Genomic DNA, 21,329 nt, shown 5'->3' on the forward strand with positions numbered 1-21,329 from the left:
GCGGCAATGCCTTTAGCTGCCTCGGCCTTAAACTCTGGAATTTGCTACACAGTATCTTACTCTGATGTGTGTGTGCTGTGTTACTTTTGAGTCATAACTAACAACTTACTGAAAAAAATCAGATCGAATTGGGAAGTTTCCATCTGATTTTAAAATGTTTGTTCTCTTTTCTTGCAGGAAGCCGGAATTATATTTATTTTTTCCATCAGGAAGGTAACTTTGTATTGAAAGGGCCTGACAATCCTGGAAATGGCTCCATTGTCTGGGAATGGAGACCACATTCAGGGCAACAAACTACAAACAAATTGGGAACTTTTCACAGCGAAGGTCAGCGGTGGGCCGTACAATGGAGCGCTGAGTACAATAATATACCAGGCATTTCTCAGAGGATCCGTGAGGACTGGGGTACCCTTAATCTGAGAATCAGAAACCCCACCTTTGAACTTGCGGGATTGTTCACCTGGACTCAAACACAGCCCAGTAAGCAAATCCTGAAACAGTATGAAGTATTTGGGATCAAAGGTAAGTAGCACCAGGACTGGAAAGGGTTGAATAATATGATTATTTGTGAGTAATTCTAGAAATATTCCAAACAAAATGTTGCGATGATGTCATGATCCTCCAGTTCTATCACACAACCCAGAATGAATCTCTCTTTCAAAACAGCCATGTGGGTAAAAATCCTCTGTGCATTAGAAATAGTGGATGCACTAAGGGCGAGTAATTTTGATTGTTAGCATTAGCATTTGTTCGTAAAGTTGTCATCCATCCTCCTATAATTCCTGAGACAACGGCCATGCAGGAGGATGGAGCTGGAGCTGATGGTATGGAATTCGTGGCGAGGGTTGAGGACGATGGCTTCACATCTTCCAAATCATTAACTGGATGAAATTATTGCTCATCCAAGACTAGATGTTAGATGATCGATCTGACAGCACAGAGGCGGTGGAGGTTTTGAGAGAGGTGGTGGAGTGGTAGAGCTGAGTGTCCTGAATACACACGTGGTATCTGACCCAATGGCTGGAATTTTCAGTGGGGTCAGTGAGCGCGATCGATGGCGGGTCAGGTGGCAAAGTGAAACCACCGCCACGCGCCTTTCCCAATGTCGCTCTGTCAGCGCTGAGCAGACCCGACACACAGCGGCGGGGGATAGAATTCAGGCAATTATGATCTTGTTTAGAAATCATTAAGAATACATTTGAGCTCATCTTTTGATTTTAATTGCTCATCCATGGGGTCCTCGCTGCTCGGGGATCACGTCTGTTAAGCTGAGGCAGGAGAGGAGTGGCCATTGAAACAGCTGATTACCTGACAGCTTTAAATGTGTAATAAAAGCTCCCACCTCACAGCTGTTCATGTTGCAAGCTCAGAAGCTGTTGCTTATTGCATTTGGAAGACAGGTTGAGCTTTATGCAGGTTTCAAATGTTTGTAGCAAACTCTCTATCCAGTGTCACCTCATTGGAACAACCTCTCTCACCATTAACAGATTGCTTCTGTCATCTCAACTTCACCTGCCATCTATTGCATTAGCATGGGTGTGCTTTATACTATCTCAAGTTTGTCCTCAGAATCCCACCACTATCATCCCCAACACCAGCAGCACCAGTGTCACCAGCAGCACCAACAACAACACCAATCAACAGCAATCAACTGATGCTGCACAGGATACAGAGCATCCACATTGCTGCCTGAGACACCAGGGGTGGTCTCACCTTGGCCAGGTTTACTTCACTTGACGCTGTGCATCCTGGCTGTCACATGATGTTCCAGGTTTGCACCACCCCACACCAACACCATAGAGCATCCCTACAATGCCCAAGCCATTCCTTTCACATTCATCAGCATTGCATGGGGTACTGTTATGTCTCACTGGTCACTGCAACTTGCTAAGCCACTTCCAAAGGTGCACACAGATCTGTCCAAGAATGCAAGGTGTTGAAAATAAAGGTATCCATGTTTGACACCATATTAACAGAAACTTTACATGAACATTGCATAAAACACCCAAGTGCCTAACCTTGTGTGTTGTTAGTTGATACGATTGCACTAGTATGTGTGAATGTGAGGGGTGGCTAGTGAGATGGCGTTGTGATAATATAGATAGAGAGGGATGGGTGGAGGTGCAAGGTAAGTTGCTGTGAGTAAGGAAGAACAGGCATAGGGTAGGGAAGGCAGAGTGAAGGGGATGTGATGAGAGACACAGCAGGATGAGGCTGAGTGTGGTTTTGTACTAACAATGATCTACTAAGATCATTGAAACGTCTGCAGCACTGCACCCAAGTCCTCCTGACCATATCCCTGCTTGCGACCTCCTCTGCAATGTGCAACCAGGCTGCGTTGATCTTCTGTGGAGGTGCATTCCACCCATGGGAAGGGAAAAGGACCTCCCTTTGTGCTATGATTCCCTCCATCAGCATATGAAGGGAGTCATGGGAGAGCCTGGGTGCAGCCCAGTGCCTTTGTGCAGTCATTGTCAGTGTTTGCAGCACCTTAATGCTGTAGAACACTCACAGCACAACTGTCCAAATAAATATGTACATGGTCCCTTTAAGGAAACCGGCTAATGACGCGTCATCAAATGACATCACGCTTCCTCTATTTGGCCCACGAAACGCGCTGGATGAGCTTAACAAGTCGCATCAAGGAAAAATTAATTTTACAGAGCGGGATGGAGCCAGCAGCGGGGTCGGGACACACCACCAATGCCGCCTGCCATGGACCCGCCAAGGTCAGCAAAATCACGGCCAAAGTATTTTATGATGTTGTCAAGGAGCAGCATGTAGGTGAGGAAGATGAAGGAGTCAAAGGGAACAAGTGAACATTATCTGGGAAATGTAGATAGTCAGCCCTAAGCGCGGCTTGTTAGAATTTATCGGTTCGCAGGAGTAGGCCATTCGGGCCTTCGAACCTGTCCCACCACTCAACAATAAAATGGCCGATTTTTCAACCTCAACTCCAGCTTCCCCCACTATCCCTATATACTTTGATTACCTTCATAGTCAAAAATGTAGTGATCTCTGTCTTGAATAAAATCAACGACTGAGCATCTTTGGTGTAGAAAATTCCAAAAAGAAAATTTTGAATGCAATAGTACAGAAAGCTTATAGAAATCTATATTACATGTCATTTATCTGTTTTTAGTATCATTACAACACTGACTACACTCCAAAAGTACTTTGTTGGCTGTAAAACACTTTGAGATGTCCAGTGGTCATGAAAGGTGCTTTATAAATGCAAGTCTTTCTTTTTCTACAGTTGAGACAGATTCACAGAGACCTGTAATGGGCAGTGACGTCACCCTCAGTTGTACCATCTCCAGACTCTCAGATACAGTCAGCCTTCACTGGAAATCACGAGACTCATCACAGCAGGACAACACTGATGAGATCCATCTGAATAACACAGTTTATCTGATCGCCAGACACGTTGGAGCAGAAAATCAGAATTTGTATACATGGGAAGTGCAGGAAAATGACTCCATTGTTCTCACTGGAAACACAAATGTTGATGTGGATCAGAGTAAGTCCAAAGCTACCTTGCAGTAGGTATTAAATAGTTACTGATATAAAACTGTTACACACAGCAAGCACAGGCACCACTGTGGGCCTTTACTGCAGAATGTGCTCTGTGTTTTTACCCTGGAACAAGGGTGTAAATATAAAATGATGACATTACAAGCTGATGGAAACAACCAGGTGAACTCATAAGAACATAAGAGCATATGAAATAGTAGCTGGAGTAGGCTATCAGGCCCCTCGTGCCTGCTTCACCATTCAATACGATCATGGCTGATGCGATCATGGACTCAGGTCCACTTCCCTGCCCTCTCCCCATAACCCCTTATTCTCTTATCGCTTAAGAAACTGTCTATCTCTGTCTTAAATTTATTAAATGACCCAGCTTCCACAGCTCTCTGAGGCAGCGAATTCCACAGATTTACAACCCTCTGAGAGAAGAAATTTCTCTTCGTCTCAATTTTAAATGGGTGGTCCCTTATTCTAAGATTATGCCTTCTAGTTCTAGTCGTCACCCCCATCAGTGGAAACATCCTCTCTGCATCCACCTTGTCAAGCCCCCTCATAATCTTATACATTTCGATAAGATCACCTCTCATTCTCCTAAATTCCAATGAGTAGAGGTCCAACCTACTCAACCTTTCCTCATAAGTCAACCCCCTCATTTCTGGAATTAACCTCGTGATCCTTCTCTGAACTGCCTCCAAAGCAAGTATATCCTATTTTAAATATGGAAACCTGTCATGTATGTAACCATCTTGCAATGGTAATCGTCATGTAACAGTAACCTTCATGCAACTCCTGTACACTGTACTTATACCCTAGAAATGCACACCCTGACCACAGGGGGTGAACTTGCGGGAGACACTCCTCACCTGGGTTTCCAGGTATAAAAGGGGAGGTCCCACCCAGGGTCAGCACTCCTTGGTCCTGGGAATAAAGGTTAAGGGCACAGAGTGACCATGTCTGCTATACATGCCTTGTGTGCATTTGTAGTAAGGTGCAGGGACATTACATTTGGCGACGAGAAACAGGAATCACCGAACCACAAGGATAGCACAGAGGAACGTTACTGTGTGGGTGAAGACTGGGATGACTTCGTGGAAAGACTCCAGCAGAGCTTTGTCATGAAGGACTGGCTGGGAGCGACAGCGGCTGGCAAGCGGAGGGCGCATTGACTGACCAGCCGCGGACCACAGACGTATGCACTGATGAAAGACCTGCTCGCACCCCAAAAGCCAGCGGACAAGTCCTTTGAAGAGCTCAGCCAGCTGATCAGTGAGCATCTCAAACCAGCGAGTAGCATGCACATAGCCCAGCACCAGTTCTACACAAACAGGCATCGGGAGGGACAAAATGTCTCGGACTTCGTTGCGGACCTGCGGTGCTTGGCCAGCCTCTATAAGTTCACAGACACCTGCAGGTGGGAGATGTTAAGGGATTTTTTTCATCAAGGGCATTAATCATGCCGGGATTTTCAGGAAGCTCATAAAGACCAAAGACCTGACTTTAGAAGGGGCGGCGTCGATAGCTCAGACCTTCATGGCAGGGGAAGAGGAGACCAAGCTAATTTACGCACGCAGCCCTGGTCCCAACGTGGCGATGGACCAGGGAGTTAACATGTTGAATGCAGCTCTGGACCCTGCAGGCAGGCAAGGGCATTTTGAAACCGCCCAGACAGCAACAGGCTTTAGGGTGGGCCCGCAACAGGGACAATGGAAAGGGGATCGGCAATTCACGCCATCACGAGTCTCGCAATGGGACCATTAACATCCACCATCAGAGTGCTTAGAAACAACCAAATGGGCAATCAGAGAGGAATGCCTGGTAATAGTCACTTTGTTAACAACAATCTCAGTTCATGCTGGAGGTGTGGGGGTAGACACACTACAAAAAGCTGCCGGTTCCAGCAATATACCTGTAGGATTTGTAACGTCAGGATGTGCAAAAAGGCGGTAGCGAGACAGAGGAACCAGACGAGGGGTCTGCAATGCAGATGAGGCCTGGGGAAAAGCCATGGATGCTGAAGTTCAGCGGGTTCATGTGGCAGATGTTCACAGCTCATACACTAAAACACCTCACATGAAGATGAAAGTCTTATTGAATGTCATCCTGGTGCACATGGAGCTGGATACGGGAGCTAGCCAGTCACTTATGAGCGCCCAACAATTTGAGAAACTATGGCCACACAGAGCTAGCAGGCCCAAACTGGAACACACTGAGACGCAGCTACGGACGTACACCAAAGAGATCATTCCAGTGCTGGGCAGTGCAAACTTGATGGTAACACATAATGGATCACAGAACCGGCTGCAACTCTGGATTGTCCCAGGAAATGGCCCCGCGCTCTTGGGGAGGAGTTGGCTAGCTGAGATGAATTGAAAATGGGGGGATGTGCACGCCATTTCATCTGTGGAGCGAAGTTCATGCTCACAGGTCTTACAAAAATTCAGGTCACTGTTTCAACCCGGTGTCGGAACGTTGAAGGGCACTAAAGTAGTGATACGCACCACTCCGGATGCCAGACCAGTGCACCACAAAGCCAGAGCGGTGCCGTATGTGATGCGTGAAAAAATTGAAAGTGAATTGGATAGGCTGCTCAGAGAGGGCATAATTTCGGCCGTTGAATTCAGCGACTCGGCAAGTCCCATCGTTCCCCTCCTTAAAGCAGATGGCTCAGTCAGGATTTGTGGCGACTACAAAGCCATCATCAACCGAGTGTCGCTGCAACCAATACCCGCTCATGAGAGCGGATGACCTTTTTGCCTCGCTGGCAGGTGGCAAGCTGTTCATGAAGCTGGACTTCACTTTGGCCTACATGACTCAGGAACTGGCTGAAGAATCCAAGCTTCTGACCACCATCACGGCGCACAAGGGATTATTTATCTACAACAGGTGCCCGTTTGGCAATTCGTTCAGCGGCAGCTATCTTTCAGAGAAACATGGAAAGCTTGCTCAAATCCATTCCTGGAAAAATCGTATTCCAAGACGACATCCTTATAACGGGTCGAGACACCGAGGAACACCTCCACAACCTGGAGGAGGTGCTACGCAGACTGGACCGGGTAGGCTTGCGGCTGAAAAAGGCCAAGTGTGTGTTTTTGGCCCCAGAGGTCGAGTTTTTGGGCAGGAAGGTTGCTGCAGATGGTATCTGGCCCACTGAATCAAAAACGGAGGCGATCTGCCGGGTGCCCAGGCTGGGCAACACGTTGCGATCATTCCTGGGACTTTTGAACTATTTCGGGAACTTCGTGCCGAAATTAAGCACATTTTTGGAGCCATTACACATGCTCCTGCATAAAGGTTGTGAATGGCTTTGGGGGGACGGTCAAGATTGGGCTTTCAATAAGGCGAGGAACCTGCTGTGTTCGAACAAACTGTTGACTTTGTATGACCCCTGTAAAAAACTGGTTTTAACATGCGATGCATCATCCTACGGGGTTGGGTGTGTGTTGCAGCAGAGTAATGATGAAGACCAACTCCAACCGGTGGCTTATGCCCCCAGGTCACTCTCCCAGGCAGAGCGTGGATACGGCATGGTCGAAAAGGAAGCACTTGCTTGTGTTTACGGTGTGAAAAAGATGCACCAGTACCTTTTCGGTAGACGGTTCGAGCTAGAGACGGACCACAAGCCGTTAACATCCTTGTTGTCCGACAGCAAGGCTGTCAATGCCAATGCGTCAGCTCACATACAGCGATGGGCCCCCACGCTGGCTGCGTATGACTGCACCATACGGCACCGGCCAGGCATCGAAAATTGCGCTGACGCGCTCAGCAGGCTCCCACTGGCCACCACCGAGGGGGCGTTGGAGCAGAGTGCTGAGATGGTCATGGCCATTGAGGCTTTTGAAAATGCAGGCTCCCCCATCACAGCCCACCAGATCAAACTCTGGACCAACAGAGACCCCCTCTTATCCATGATAAAGAAATGTGCCCTGACTGGGGATTGGGTGCCCACACACGGGGCATGCCCCGAGGAGGTCAGACCGTTTCAGAGATGAATGGATGAGCTCTCCATCCAAGCCGACTGCCTGCTATGGGGCAGCTGAGTTGTCATGCCCTAGAAAGGAAGGGAAGCATTCATCAGGGATCTCCACAGCGAGCACCCTGGCATCGTGTTAATGAAGGCCATTGCCCGGTCACATGTATGGTGGCCGGGATTGACTCAGACCTGGAACACTGGGTTTGCAGGTGCACGATGTGTGCCCAGCTGGGCAATGCCCCCAGGGAGGCCCCACTCAGCCTGTGGCCCTGGCCCACTGGGCCATGGTCACGTATTCATGTAGACCATGCGGGCCCGTTCATCTGAAAAATGTTCCTGACCGTTGTCGATGCATACTCGAAATGGATCGAGTGCATCATATTAAACTCGTGCACGATATCCATCACCGCGGAGAGTCTGCGTATGGTTTTCGCGACCTACGGCTTGCCAGACATCCTGGTCAGCGACAATGGCCCGTGTTTCACCAGCCATGAATTCCAGGAGTTTATGTCGGGCAATGCTATCAAACACATCCGGAATGCGCCGTTCAAGCTGGCTTCCAATGGCCAGGCAGAACGTGCGGTCCAAGTCATAAAACAGGGCATGCTACACATCCAAGGACCCTCACTTCAGTACCGTCTATCGCGCCTCCTGCTGGCCTACAGGTCCTGGCTGCACTCGCTCACGGGAGTCCCACCAGCAGCACTCCTCATGAAACGCACGCTTAAGACGCGGCTGTCCCTCATTCATCCAGCCCTGGTAGACATTGTTGAGGGCAAGCGCCAGTCCCAAACCGAGCTCCATGATCGAAACTGAAGGGGGGCGTGTATAGAAATGGATGACCCGGTATTTGTTCTTCACCATGCTTTGGGACCCAAGTGGCTTGAGGGCACTGTAACTGGCAAAGAAGGAAATAGGGTCTTACTGGTCAGACTAAACAATGGGCAGATATACCACAAACACTTGGACCAAGTAAAGAAAAGGTTCAGCACGGAGGAACCTAAAGAAGAGCATGAGCTGTCACCCACACCACTGTCAGTGGACGAGCAACAAGGACATTCCACAGCATGCACAGTCCCTGCGGCAAGCCTGGACAGGCCGGAATCACCTCAAGTGACAGAGACACATGCCGAGGCTCAGCCACCAGAGCCACAACTGCGGCGCTCCACGAGAGAGCGTCGACCACCTGAAAGACTTAACCTTTGAGACAAAAAGACTTAAGGGGGGAGGTGATGTCATGTGTGTAACCATCTTGCAATGGTAATCATCATGTAACTAACCATCATGCAACTCCTGTACACTGTACTTATACCCTAGAAATGCACACCCTGACCACAGGGGGTGAACTTGCGGGAGACACTCCTCATCTGGGTTTCCAGGTATAAAAGGGGAGGTCCCACCCAGGGTCACCACTCCTTGGTCCTGGGATTAAAGGTTAAGGTCACAGAGTGACCGTGTCTGCTATACATGCCTCGTGTGAATTTGTAGTAAGGTGCAGGGACATTACAAAACCAAAATTGTACGCAGTATTCCAGGTGTGGTCTCACCAATACCCTGTATAACTGTAGCAAGACTTCCCTGCATTTATACTCCATCCCCTTTGCAATAAAGGCCAAGATACCATTGCTGCAACATACCAAGATCATTTGCTGTACCTGCATACTACCCTTTTGTGTATCATGCATCAGGACCCCTAGGTCCCGCTGTATTGCAGCACTTTGCAATTTTTCTCCATTTAAATAATAACTTGCTCTTTGATTTTTTTTCTGCCGAAGTGCATAATCTCATACTTTCCAAAATTATACTCCATCTGCCAATTTTTGCCCACTCATTTAGCCTGTCTAAGTCCTTTTGCAGATGTTTTGTGTCCTTCTCACACATTGCTTTTCCTCCCATCTCTGTATCGTTAGCAAACTTGGCTACATTGCACTCAATCCCTTCTTCCAAGTCATTAATATAGATTTGAAATAGTTGGGGTCCCAGCACTGATCCCTATGGCATCTCACTAGTTACTGATTGCCAACCCAAGAACGAACCATTTTTTCTGTTTTCTGTTAGTCAGCCAATCCTCTATCCATGCTAATATATTACCCCCAACCCTGTGAACTTTTACCTTGCGCAGTAACCTTTTATATAGCCCCTTGTCAAATGTTTTCTGCAAGTCCAAATACACCACATCTACTGGTTCCCCTTTATCCAACTGTCCATTACATCCTCAAAGAATTCCAGCACATCTGTCAAACATGACTTCCCTTTCATAAATCCATGCTGACTCTGCCTGTCTGAATAAGGTTTTTCCAAATGTCCTCCTGCTGCTTTAATAATGGACTCCAACAGACCATAACTGGTCTATAGTTTCCTGCTTTTTGTCTGCCTCCTTTTTTAAATAAGGGTGTTACATTTGCAGTTTTCCAATGTGCTGGGACCACCCCAGAATCCAGGGAATTTTGGTAAATTACAACCAATGCGTCCACTATCACTGCTGCTACTACTTCTCTTAAGACCCTAGGATGCAAGCCATCAGGTCCTTGGGGATTTATTCGCCTTTAGTCCCATTATCTTACTGAGTATCACATCCTTAGTGATTGTGATTGTGTCAAGTTCCTCCCCTCCTATAGGCTGTGGAGTGTCCACTGTTGGGATATTTTTAGTTTCCTCTACCGTAAAGACTGATACTAAATAGTTGTTCAGAGTTTCTGCCATCTCCATGTTCCCCATTACTAATTCCCCGGTCTCGTCCTCTAAGGCACCAACATTTACTTTCGCCACCCTTTTCCTTTTTATATACCTATAGAAACTCTTGCTATCTGTTTTTGTATTCCGTGCTAGTTTACTTTCATAGTCAATTTTCCCTTTCTTAATCATTTTTTTAGTCATTCTTTGCTGGCTTTTAAAAGCTTTCCAATCTGCTATCCTCCCACTAGTTTTGGCCACTTTGTATGCCCTTGATTTTAATTGGATACCGTCCTTTATTTCTCTTACACCCTTTCCTCCTCACTGGAATGTATTTTTCTTGAGATGGATTCATTTAAATTCACATGTATGAATCAAAAAACCAAAATCCATCAATCGAGAAAAGTCAGTGCCGTTCTAGTCTATTTTGGAATAATGAGGTACAAACAAATTCTATACACCCAACATAGGTGTTATAATTAGGATCTTTCCTGAGACATTCTCTTGGGTACAGTGGTACTGGTCACTCACAAAACTGCTCTGAGTGTCTTACATTTAAGGATGATCTCATACTACCCAATATCTGACGATCTGACTGAGGCTGAACCAGACTGTTCACAACCTTGGTGTCATATTTGCTCCTGAAATGAGCTTCTTACCACATATCCACAGCATAACTAAAACTGTCTATTTCCACCTCCTAACATTGCCTCTCTATGCCTCTGCCTCAGCTCCTCTGCTGCTGACACCCTCATCCATGCCTTTGTTACCTCTAGACTTAACTATTCCAACGCTCTCCTGGCTAGCCTCCCATATTCTACCCTCTGTAAACTTGAGGTCATCTAAAACTCGGCTGGTCATGTTCTAACTCGCAACAAGTCCCGGTCACCCATCACCCCTGTGTTCACTGACCTACATTGGCTCCCGGTTAAACAATGCCTCAATTTCAAAATTCTTATCCTTGTTTTCAAATTCCTCCATTGCCTTATCTCTGTAATCTCCTCCAGACTCACAACCTCCCGAGATATCTGAATTCCTCTAATTATGCCTATTGAGCTACCCTGATTATAATCACTTAACCATCTGTGGCCGTGCATTTAGCTGCCTCGGCCCTAAGCTCTTGGTCATCTGCCGTAATTTCTTCTTATGTGGCTCGGTGTCAAATTTTTGTCTTATAATACACCGGTGAAGTGCCTTGGGTCATTTTACTACATTAAAGGTGCTATATAAATACAAGTTGTGTTGTTGTATATGACAGCATAACCTAAAGGTGTAAGACTAAGACCCCCTTGTGATCTGAACTGGATATTTGTATCGATTGCAAGTTTAATTCTGCAGTCTCTTTGAAGATAGGCTAACAAAATCCCTTGGTGAGACAATGCCAGTAATGAATTGTTAAACTGCTTATTTCACAGCAAGTGAACTACAGTTAACAGTTATGATCAGATTCGCATAGGTCAATCAGTCTCACTTGTCTTTGTGTATAAGATTAAAATAATGAACACGTTGTACTTTCCCACACCAGTGGGTCATCTACTTAACAAAATCAAATTAACTCCGAACTACCTTCCTACGTACTCATCCTCTGAGCCTGGCCAAGCTTGCCCATGCAGCTTTCTGTTTCAAGCCTGACTGACGTTGCACCCTTTGATTGACCTGCCTGTCGACCTATCACAGCAGCTATAAAAATCTAACACCTTGTTTTCTGTCTCTCTATTGCAGATTTATTGAATAAGATATACACACTTTATCGGCCAGGCACAAATCACAGTGAACTCGACCTGATTTGTGAAGCTCTTTCCGAGCTCAATGAAACTAAATGGACTTGGAGGTCAAGTCAGTTTCAGAATCAAGAGAAAGAAATAGCTTCTACTATCAGATCTCAGCCTATCGATGTAAACAGGACCTACTTTGAAAATCGACTGGTGCCCACACTGGGAAATTTTAATGACAGGAGCTTCAGTGTGAGGATTGTCCCTGTACTGTTTGACGATGCAGGAGTTTACACATGTTCGCTGGGATCATATAAATTTGTGACGATTAAACTAACCACAGTTAAAGGTAGGAGACAGAATGTTACCGTTGTTTTCAATGATAAAGTCATTGTTTAAAATCTAAATGATTTTCCTGTTTCCACAGTCACAGCTGAACCATCTGATACAGTGACTGAGGGAGACACCATTACCCTGACCTGCTCTGTATCTGATGTCACTGAATCAATGAGACTTGCTTGGATCAATAGTGATGGCAAAACTGTTGGAGAGAAAATATTGAATGGAGGAAATAGGGAAGAGAAATCGTTGAGATTGATTGTTCAGAAAGCTGACAGAGGCAGAGGGAACTGGATATGTGCTTTGTTTTATCAAAACACACCCAAAGTTTTAATTCCATATTATCTGAAGGTTAATAGTAAGTGGTTCAGATTTTGCTCTGTGTAACCTCCATAGAAAGCTCTTATCACTTACTGCTCCTTTAATTAAGATAACCTTTTATAACCTATTGCACTCCACGTTACTCAGAGTTCAAAATCATAAGTATTCACAAAAGTCAGAATATACAACTCAAAGCAATGTATGGGAGTTGAAGAGGACAACACGTCTTACTAAATCTCATTGGAGTCCATTCCATTCCTGTAAGGAACCTTTTAAATCTGTAATTCCCACCTGCCCACTGTAATAAGACTAGATGCCACTAACATAGTGGTTTTCTTTTACATCCAGTGTTGCTATGGTGAGTAATGATGGAAAATGTGACACATGATGTCACTCTGTCGCTGGCACTTGCTTGAATATAACCCATACTTGACCAATGTCTGGATCGAAATCCTGGAAGCGGCAGCAATTTTCCACAGGAATGATAGGATGGGAATGATTAGTCGGTGAATGATAGAAAAGGCTGTCAAGCTGACATATTGTCCCAGATCCATGTGAAATCAGACTGGGAAGGGAGCAGAAATCATTTGTTTGACAGTTACTTTGATAATTTTAACTTTATAGCTCCGGAAGCTACAGCTCCAGGTTTCTTGTTTTGCAGTAAATTTGCCCTGAATTGCACCCAGCAATAGAGTCGGGAATCTGAGTGCACCGGACTCCCACACTCAGTTGCATGCAACTTATATTGGTCAACTACCTTCAGGGACAACTCTCTGAAAATCCATGCAACAAATTGCCTACACTTGCTTAAAAACCTGTTATATCTCTAACTTTTTCCAGTTTTGACCAAGGTTCATCGACCTGAAACATTAACACTGTTTCTCTCTCCACACATGCTGTCTGACCTGCTGAGTGTTTCCAGCATTTTCTGTTTTTATTTCAGGAAATTCAGATGCAGTGCTATTCAGGTACAAAACAGTAGCACAGGATTTGCATCCATTGTTCCTGTGCATGGTGCCCATTTACAGATGTGTGACTGTCTCACATCTTGACAGTTAATGTCTCGCCAGACAGCACAACTCTTTTGGGGGAACAAAATAAACATTAGATCAAGTGCCCCCCACCCCACCCGCCACCGATCTGGGGGACACTTCAGACACTTTTTACTGCCCTCTTTTTAAATTGTGTTGTTGTTTTTTTTTGTGTTTTTAAAAAAATTTGGGGGGGGCATTAAAATTATATATTTTACAAGTGCCCACTATAAAAGGGGAGGGGCCAACAGCTCTACAACTCTTTTTGGGGGGGGGAACAAAATAAACATTAGATCAAGTGCCCCCCAATCTGGGGGACACTCCAGACAATTAACTGCCCCTTTTTCTAATAAATGTTTTTTTTTTGTTGTTTTTTTGTGTTTGTTTTTGTGATTTTTTGGGGGGGGCATTAAAACCATAAATTTTACAAGTGCCCCCTATAAAAGGGGAGGGGGACACTAAAAATCCGGCAATTACAGCAAATTAAACTTTAAAACATATAAAATCAAATTAAAATTTGGTTGCCGGGCGTGATGATGCACTCCAGTCACTCCGGCGCCCACCTCTCGCGGAAGGCCGCCGTGTGCTCCATCTCCAAGGACACCCTGGCGCGGATGTACGCACAGAAGAGAGGCAAACAGTCAGGCTGAATGACCCCCTCGACCGCCCGCTGCCTGTACCGGCTGATGGCACCCTTGGCCTTGCGCAGGAGCAGTCCTACGAGGAGGCCCTCGGACCTACCCGCTCCCCTCCGCACAGGGTGCCCAAAGATCAGGAGTGTGGGACTGAAGTGCAGCCAGAAATTGAGGAGCAGCCCCTTCAAATAATGACACAGGGGCTGCAACCTCCCACACTCCATAAAAACATGGAACACGGACTCCTCCAGACCGCAGAAATTGCAGGCGGCCTGGGAGCCCGTGAACCGGCTTAAAAATTTGTTGCACGGGACTGCTCCGTGCACCACCCTCCAGGCCAAGTCCCCGATAAATAGTGGGAGGACACCCGCGTAGAGTGCCCTCCATCGGGGACCCCCGCCTCCTCCGGACGGCAGGATGGTACGCCATGGCGTGTCCGGACGGCAGACGAGGATGGCAAAGTTGAGAGTGTGCAGGAGCTGCCCATACAGGAAAGCCCTCCGCGCGGAACTGAAGGGCACGGAGGGGATTTCCCCGAGGCGGCTCAAGTTGTGAGGCGCCGGCCCCCGAGGGAAGTTCCGGGGTTTGGCGCCGATGAGGAATTCCGTCCGGACGGGGGTCAGTTCGGAATGAATCTCCCCACGTGCTTGAGCCTCCTCGACACACCTAACGGAGTCAGGGCCCAGAGCTGTTTTTAGCGACTTGATGGCATCGGCCGCGCGGCGGACGTCGGCCGAATTTAGGCGCCGCACCAGCGTGTCTGGCGTCATCCAGCCCGCTCCTCCGCCATCGAGCAGTTCCCTGACCCTGGTCACCTCACCAGCCACAGCCCTCTCGTCCGACTGCCACCTAAAACCTCGAGCGTGGAGGTACGGATTCCCGAGCAACGGCTGCTGCAGGACAGCCGCCACTCCAGCCGGTGGAGAGCTGCGCTTGGTGGAAACTTTGTTCCAGACCCTGGTGAGTTCCTTGTAAAATACAGGCAGCTCCTGGACGGCGGTCCTGACGCCCCGCAAGCTCACAAACAGGAGCTGCGTGTCGTAGTTGAGGCCGTGCTGCTGGCGGAAGAAATACGTCGCCAGCGCACGCCACCTAGGAGGGGGCTCGACGTAAAGGTATCACTGCAGGGTCTGAAGACGGAAAGTCGCTAGCTGGGCACTGACGCACACCAACGACTGACCGCCCTCCCTAAGCGGGAGACTCAAGACCGCGGCAGAGATCCAGTGCTTCCTGTTGTTCCAGAAGAAGTCCACCAGCTTCTTCTGTATTGCCAGACAGCACAACTCTTTTAGGGAGTACAAAATAAACATTAGATCGAGTGCCCCCCGATCTGGGGGACACTGCAGACACTTATACCTGCCCTCTTTTTTCTTTCTTTTTTTTTTTGTTTCTTTTGTGTTTTTTTTTCCTTTTGATTTTTTTTTGGGCATTAAACTCATATAATTTACAAGTGCCCCCTATAAAAGGGGAGGGGGACACTAAAACCCAGCACTTAAATCAAATTAAACTTTAAAAGAAATAAAATCAAATTAAAATTTGGTTGCCGGGGGTGATGATGCACTCCAGTCCCTCCGGCGCCCACCTCTCGCGGAAGGCCGCGAGCGTACCGGTGGACACCGCGTGCTCCATCTCCAAGGACACCCTGGCGCAGATGTACGTGCGGAAGAGAGGCAGGCAGTCAGGCTGAACAATCCCCTCGACCGCCCGCTGCCTGGACCGGCTGATGGCACCCTTGGCCGTGCCCAGGAGCAGTCCTACGGGGAGGCCCTCGGACCTACCCCCTACCCTCCGCACAGGGTGCCCAAAGATTAGGAGTGTGGGAGTGAAGTGCAACCGGAATTTCAGGAGCAGCCCCTTTAAATATTGGAACAGGGGCTGCAACCTCACACATTCAGTAAAAACATGGAACACGGACTCCTCCAGACCGCAGAAATTGCAAGCGGACTGGGAGTCCGTGAACCAGCTTAAAAATTTATTGCACGGGACTGCTCCATGCACCACCCTCCAGGCCAAATCCCCGATAAATAGTGGGAGGACTCCCGCGTAGAGTGCACTCCATCGGGGACCCCCGCCTCCTCCGGACGGCAAGATGGTACGCCATGGCGTGTCCGGACGGCAGACGAGGATGGCAAAGTTGAGAGTGTGCAGGAGCAGCCCGTACACGAAACCCCTCCGCGCAGTACTGAAAGGCACGGAGGGGATTTGCCCGAGGCGGCTCAAGTTGTGAGGCGCCGGCTCCCGAGGGAGGTTCTGGGGTTTGGCGCCGATGAGGAATTCCGTCCGGACGGGGGTCAGTTCGGACGGGATCTCCCCACGTGCTTGAACCTCTTCGACAAACCTAATGGAGTCAGGGCCCAGAGCTATTTTTAGCGACTCGATGGCATCGGCCGCGCGGCAGACGTCGGCCGAATTTAGGCGCCGCACCAGTATGTCTGGCGCCATCCAGCCCGCTCCTCCGCCATCGAGCAGGGCCCTGACCCTGGTCAGCTTACCAGCCACAGCCCTCTCGTCCGACTGCCATCTAAAACCTCGGTCGTGGAGCTACAGATTCCCGAGCAACGGCTCCTGCAGGACAGCCGCCACTCCAGCCAGTGGAGAGCTGCGCATGGTGAAGACTTTGTTCCAGACCCTGGTGAGTCCCTTGTAAAAGACAGGCAGCTCCTGGACGGCGGTCCTGTCGCCTCCCGAGCTCACAAACAGGAGCTGCGTGTCGTAGTTGAGGCCGTGCTGCTGGGGGAAGAAATACGTCGCCAGCGCACGCCACCTAGGAGGGGGCTCGACGTAAAGGTATCTCTGCAGGGTCTGAAGACGGAAAGTCGCTAGCTGGGCGCTGACGCACACCAACGACTGACCGCCCTCCCTAAGCGGGAGACTCAAGACTGCGGCAGAGACCCAGTGCTTCCTGTTGTTCCAGAAGAAGTCCACCAGCTTCTTCTGTTTGCCAGACAGCACAGCCGAGATTGGGAACTCGCCACCTGGGGAATCTCATGTGTGAATCTGTATTCTGCTGCTCTGCTCAACACAATACTTTTAATTCCAGTTTATGCTGGTTTAGATAATGAATGCCCCAATTTTGTGTTTATTCACTCCCTTTCCATTCCCTCAGAGCTGCTCACATTAATTTAAAACCATTACACCCACAAGAATCTGATGAAAATAGTCAAATCCAGACATATAAAATGGGACAAAAAGAACACAATGTAGACTTGCTCTTGACGGAAATATTTGTCCCTCTGGCTCCCAGTGTTTAAAGCAGAATGTTTTCACTTTCCACATCTCTTATATAATGACTGGCAGGAATATTTAAATATTAAACCAGAATGAGAGTGAAACTGAAAATCTCAACTTTGTCCTTCACAGTGAGAGCGAGACCACTTCCGGACATTTGGATCGTCACAGTTTTGGGCTACTTGTTGGTTAAACTGGTCGTTGCTGTCGGACTAATTTGCTGCTTGAAGAGGATGAACAGAGTAAGAATTTTTGTAAGCTTTCCAGTAAATCAGGAATTAGTGCCGAGCTGTCACTTGACATTGAGAAAACTGATATTCTTTGAACAGAAATTATGTCACAAACTGTATTTTAAAATGTCATTTAAATATTGTACATTGTACTGAATTTAAAGGAATCATCAATTGGCACATTTAAAGAAAGCAATTTTTCAAATTCGCTAAAATCATAGCTTTGAATGTTTATCCTGATTGAAATGGCAATAACTTCCCTGCTCCCACTTTCCATCAGGCTCCGAGGAAGGAATCAGGGAGATCTCGGAGGGCCATACCTAATTATCAATGATTGGACAATGCTCAAACTAGGAGCCCAATCTTTTAATATTTTTCATTTACTATCACAAGTATTCCTCTTGGAAATTAGTAACTTGAAAGTTGTCAGAAACCAATATTTGAACAGTTAAAGCATGACCAGTAAAAATTAAATGAACTCGAAATACAATTTTTTTTGGCAATCAATGAGTGTGATCATTTTAACATGTGCTGTTATTCTTGTTGCTGTGGCCAGGTAGTGATAGAGAGCTGCAGTAGTGTTGGGGCCCAGAAATGAATTTGTTGCTCTGTAAACCACTTCCTCTGTGGCGGGTTTGGTTCACCTGATTTACTCATAGTCAAAACTCATGAGATTCGAAAGGAAAGTTTCGGGTTGTGAGAGCCCTGTCGGGTTTGTGTTGTTCGAGGAAGGCGTGTTTCAGGGCTGTGTGTTTTAGGGTGTAGCGAGGAGTTGTAGAATGGGAACTGTTGGGGTGAGAGGCACAGCAATATGGTAAATACTGGAAGGTATGAACTTATATGAAGCATGTGAGGTAATCTGTATTGTTCAGGATGTTTATATAGAATGACATAGAATTTACAGCACGGCAACAGACCATTCGCCCAGTGGTCTATGCTCCACACGAGCCTCCTCCCAGTCTACTTCATCTCACCCTATCGACACATCCTTCTATTCTTTTCTCCCTCATGTACTTATCAAGTTTTCCCTTTAATGAATCTGGACCATTCACCTCAAGCGTTCCAGGAGGTTGTGAGTTCCCGAGAGGAATTAATCAGGAAATCTTTGAGGGCCGTATCTGATTATCAATGAATGAAATGAAAACAGAAAATGAATGAACATTGCTCACACTAAGAGCCCAATATACTAGCTTTAAAATTTCTGTTTAATTTACTGTCACAAATATTCCTCTTTGACATTGGAAGTTATCAACTTCCATGTTGTCAGAAACCATTTTTTTAAAAAGCTTATTTGAAAAAGCACAAACAGTAAAAGTTACAATAAATTGAACAGTACGATAGTATTTAGTGAAAATTAATGATTCTGATAAACTTTACAGCAGGTCACAGCTCAGGGAGGGAACAAAAGTGATAGGATCAGTAGCTTTAGGAGGAGAGCATTGTTCTGTCAGAAGCAGAATTGTAAGTTCAAGGAGGTAACTTTACTGGTGAGGTCAGTCAACCACAGGGAGAACCTCTTAGAAATGTGGTCACACTTTGGCCATGACCTTTGACCTCACTGTTGTGAACTTATTTTACATTCATATATTCATAATGCAAATAATCTTCAACATTACCTTCTAGCAGTAACTGGAGTGAGTTTATCATTTTAATTAGGTCTGTTCCTTCCAATTATTGAAGCCTTTAATTGTTGAAATTATCTCATTAACACTGAGCCAGTGATATGTGGGTCATGTTCTGTTCCCCATTCTGTAAAATTACTCCTCTATTCAACATCCTCTTTATCCATCACTTCCAGTCCAGTGTTTATTATTGAAGGATAAACTCTTTATTTAAAGCACATTTCTTACCACTTATCAGAAATCGAACAGCGGGAATCCACACAAGGCGACAGGAAATGAAACAGATGATGCACAAGATGCCGTCGCATTACAGACCCTGAACTCTGACACTGATCTGAGACCATAGAATGACTGATACAGCACAGAAGGAGGCCATTCAGCCCATAGTGCTTGTGGCAATGGTGATCTTCAGTCTCTGAAACTAGATCGTCCCAACTAGGGACCTGTTAGAAGTAGATTTGTGGTTTTATTCTGGATTTAGTTTATGGTGATTTTTTTATGTATCTGGATTAGCTTATATCCCGTGTGTACATTTCAATAGATCCCTTTCTCAGTATCTGTTATTTTATTTTACAAGAACTAACTTTCCTGGTCGCTGTATGAAATTGCAATGGGTGGAAATTCATGCGGGCGTTGTGCTGAATTCCTGATCTCCACTCGAGGTCGGTGAGGCTCCACACTGGGGACACAGCTTTATAACTGTGGGGACTGACAGTGACCCCGTGGTACAGCCCTGTGTGGAGCTCGAAGTGTTGGGATGTGGATTTGTGACTGTGGGTCCCCAATGAGTGATCTCAGCTGGACTCTCTCTGCAGAGGAGCTGACTGAACCTGAGCTGCTACAAATGAGAAGGAATGAACCTCACTCAGTAAAGATGGGCATCTCTCGTGCACCTCTCAGCACCTGTTCACACAACGAGGTAGCAGAATCTCAGGAGAAGGTTGTCTCCATGCTCTCACCCAGGGAATTGTTTGCAGTAGAGTGCGACAGAAAGGTTAACAGATAAGAAGCAGCATGAATAAAAGTTGTGGGAAAGTAAATATGCAAATTAAAGTGGGAATGATTCCAGCCCTTGGAATTATTCGCACTTCATGGGTGCCGAATTGAACTTGAATTTCTGAAGCTAATAAATGGTAAAGGAAAGACTGTAATGTATAATAGAATAATAATGATGCTGTTAATGTCTTTAATTATGTTAATTTCTGTAGCTAAAATCTGGTAAAGGATTGTCTGGAACAAAGGAATGATCACAATGTTGTAAATGGGTTTAATGTTGAATAAATACAATATAATAAAAAGAACACTTTCGCCTATGAATCAGAAGGTAGTAGGTTCAAGTCCCACTCCAGAGACTTGATCACAAAATCTAGACTGACACTCCAGTGCAATACTGAGGGAGTGCTGCACTGTCGGAGATGCCGTCTGTCAAACGTGATGTTAAACCGAGACCCGGTCTGCCCTCTCAGGTGGATGTAAAAGATCCCACAGCACTATTTTGAAGAAGGTTAAAGGAGTTCTCCCTGTTGTTGCCAATTTTTAACCCACAATCAACAGAATTAAAACAGATTATCTGGTCATTATCACATGGCTGTTGGTGGGATCTTGCTGTGTGTGAATTAGCTGCAGTGTTTCCGACATTACAACATTAACTACATTTCAAAGATAAAGTCACTTTGCTGTGGAGTGCTTTGGGATATCCTGAGCTTGTAAAAGATGCCATATAATTGCAATCTTTCCTTTTACGTGGCAACTCTTTTCAGACAGGAGACAAGCGCTCTGCTTTGTAACGTGTCTGTTATTCTTGTTGCTGTGGCCAGGTGGCGATAGAGAACTACAGTAGTGTTGGAGCCCAGAAATGAATTTGTCGCCCTGTAAACCACTTCCTCTGTGGCAGGTTTGGTTCACCTGATTTACACATCGTCAAGTCTCAGTCAATTCAAAAAGTACTCCAACACGTACTTAATTGGCTGTGGAGCATTTTGAGATGTCCAGTGGCTGTGAAAAGCGCTATATAAATGCAAGTCTGTCTTTATGTAATCA

The 21,329-nt window shown here is 46.5% G+C and overlaps 1 protein-coding gene across 1 annotated transcript; it reads left to right on the forward strand.

Annotated features, from left to right (window-relative positions):
• Window positions 1-344: 344 nt before the first annotated feature.
• LOC139262018 (CD276 antigen homolog) lies at window positions 345-20,563 on the forward strand. Its single transcript, XM_070877181.1, has 6 exons — window positions 345-522; window positions 3,257-3,520; window positions 11,894-12,232; window positions 12,311-12,580; window positions 17,570-17,679; window positions 19,528-20,563. The coding sequence occupies exons 2-6, from the start codon at window positions 3,283-3,285 to the stop codon at window positions 19,633-19,635; spliced, it is 1,065 nt and encodes a 354-aa protein (XP_070733282.1). The 5' UTR covers window positions 345-522; window positions 3,257-3,282; the 3' UTR covers window positions 19,636-20,563.
• Window positions 20,564-21,329: the final 766 nt, after the last annotated feature.

The sequence above is a fragment of the Pristiophorus japonicus genome, chromosome 4, assembly GCF_044704955.1.
Source record: "Pristiophorus japonicus isolate sPriJap1 chromosome 4, sPriJap1.hap1, whole genome shotgun sequence".
NCBI classification, from domain to species: domain Eukaryota; kingdom Metazoa; phylum Chordata; class Chondrichthyes; family Pristiophoridae; genus Pristiophorus; species Pristiophorus japonicus.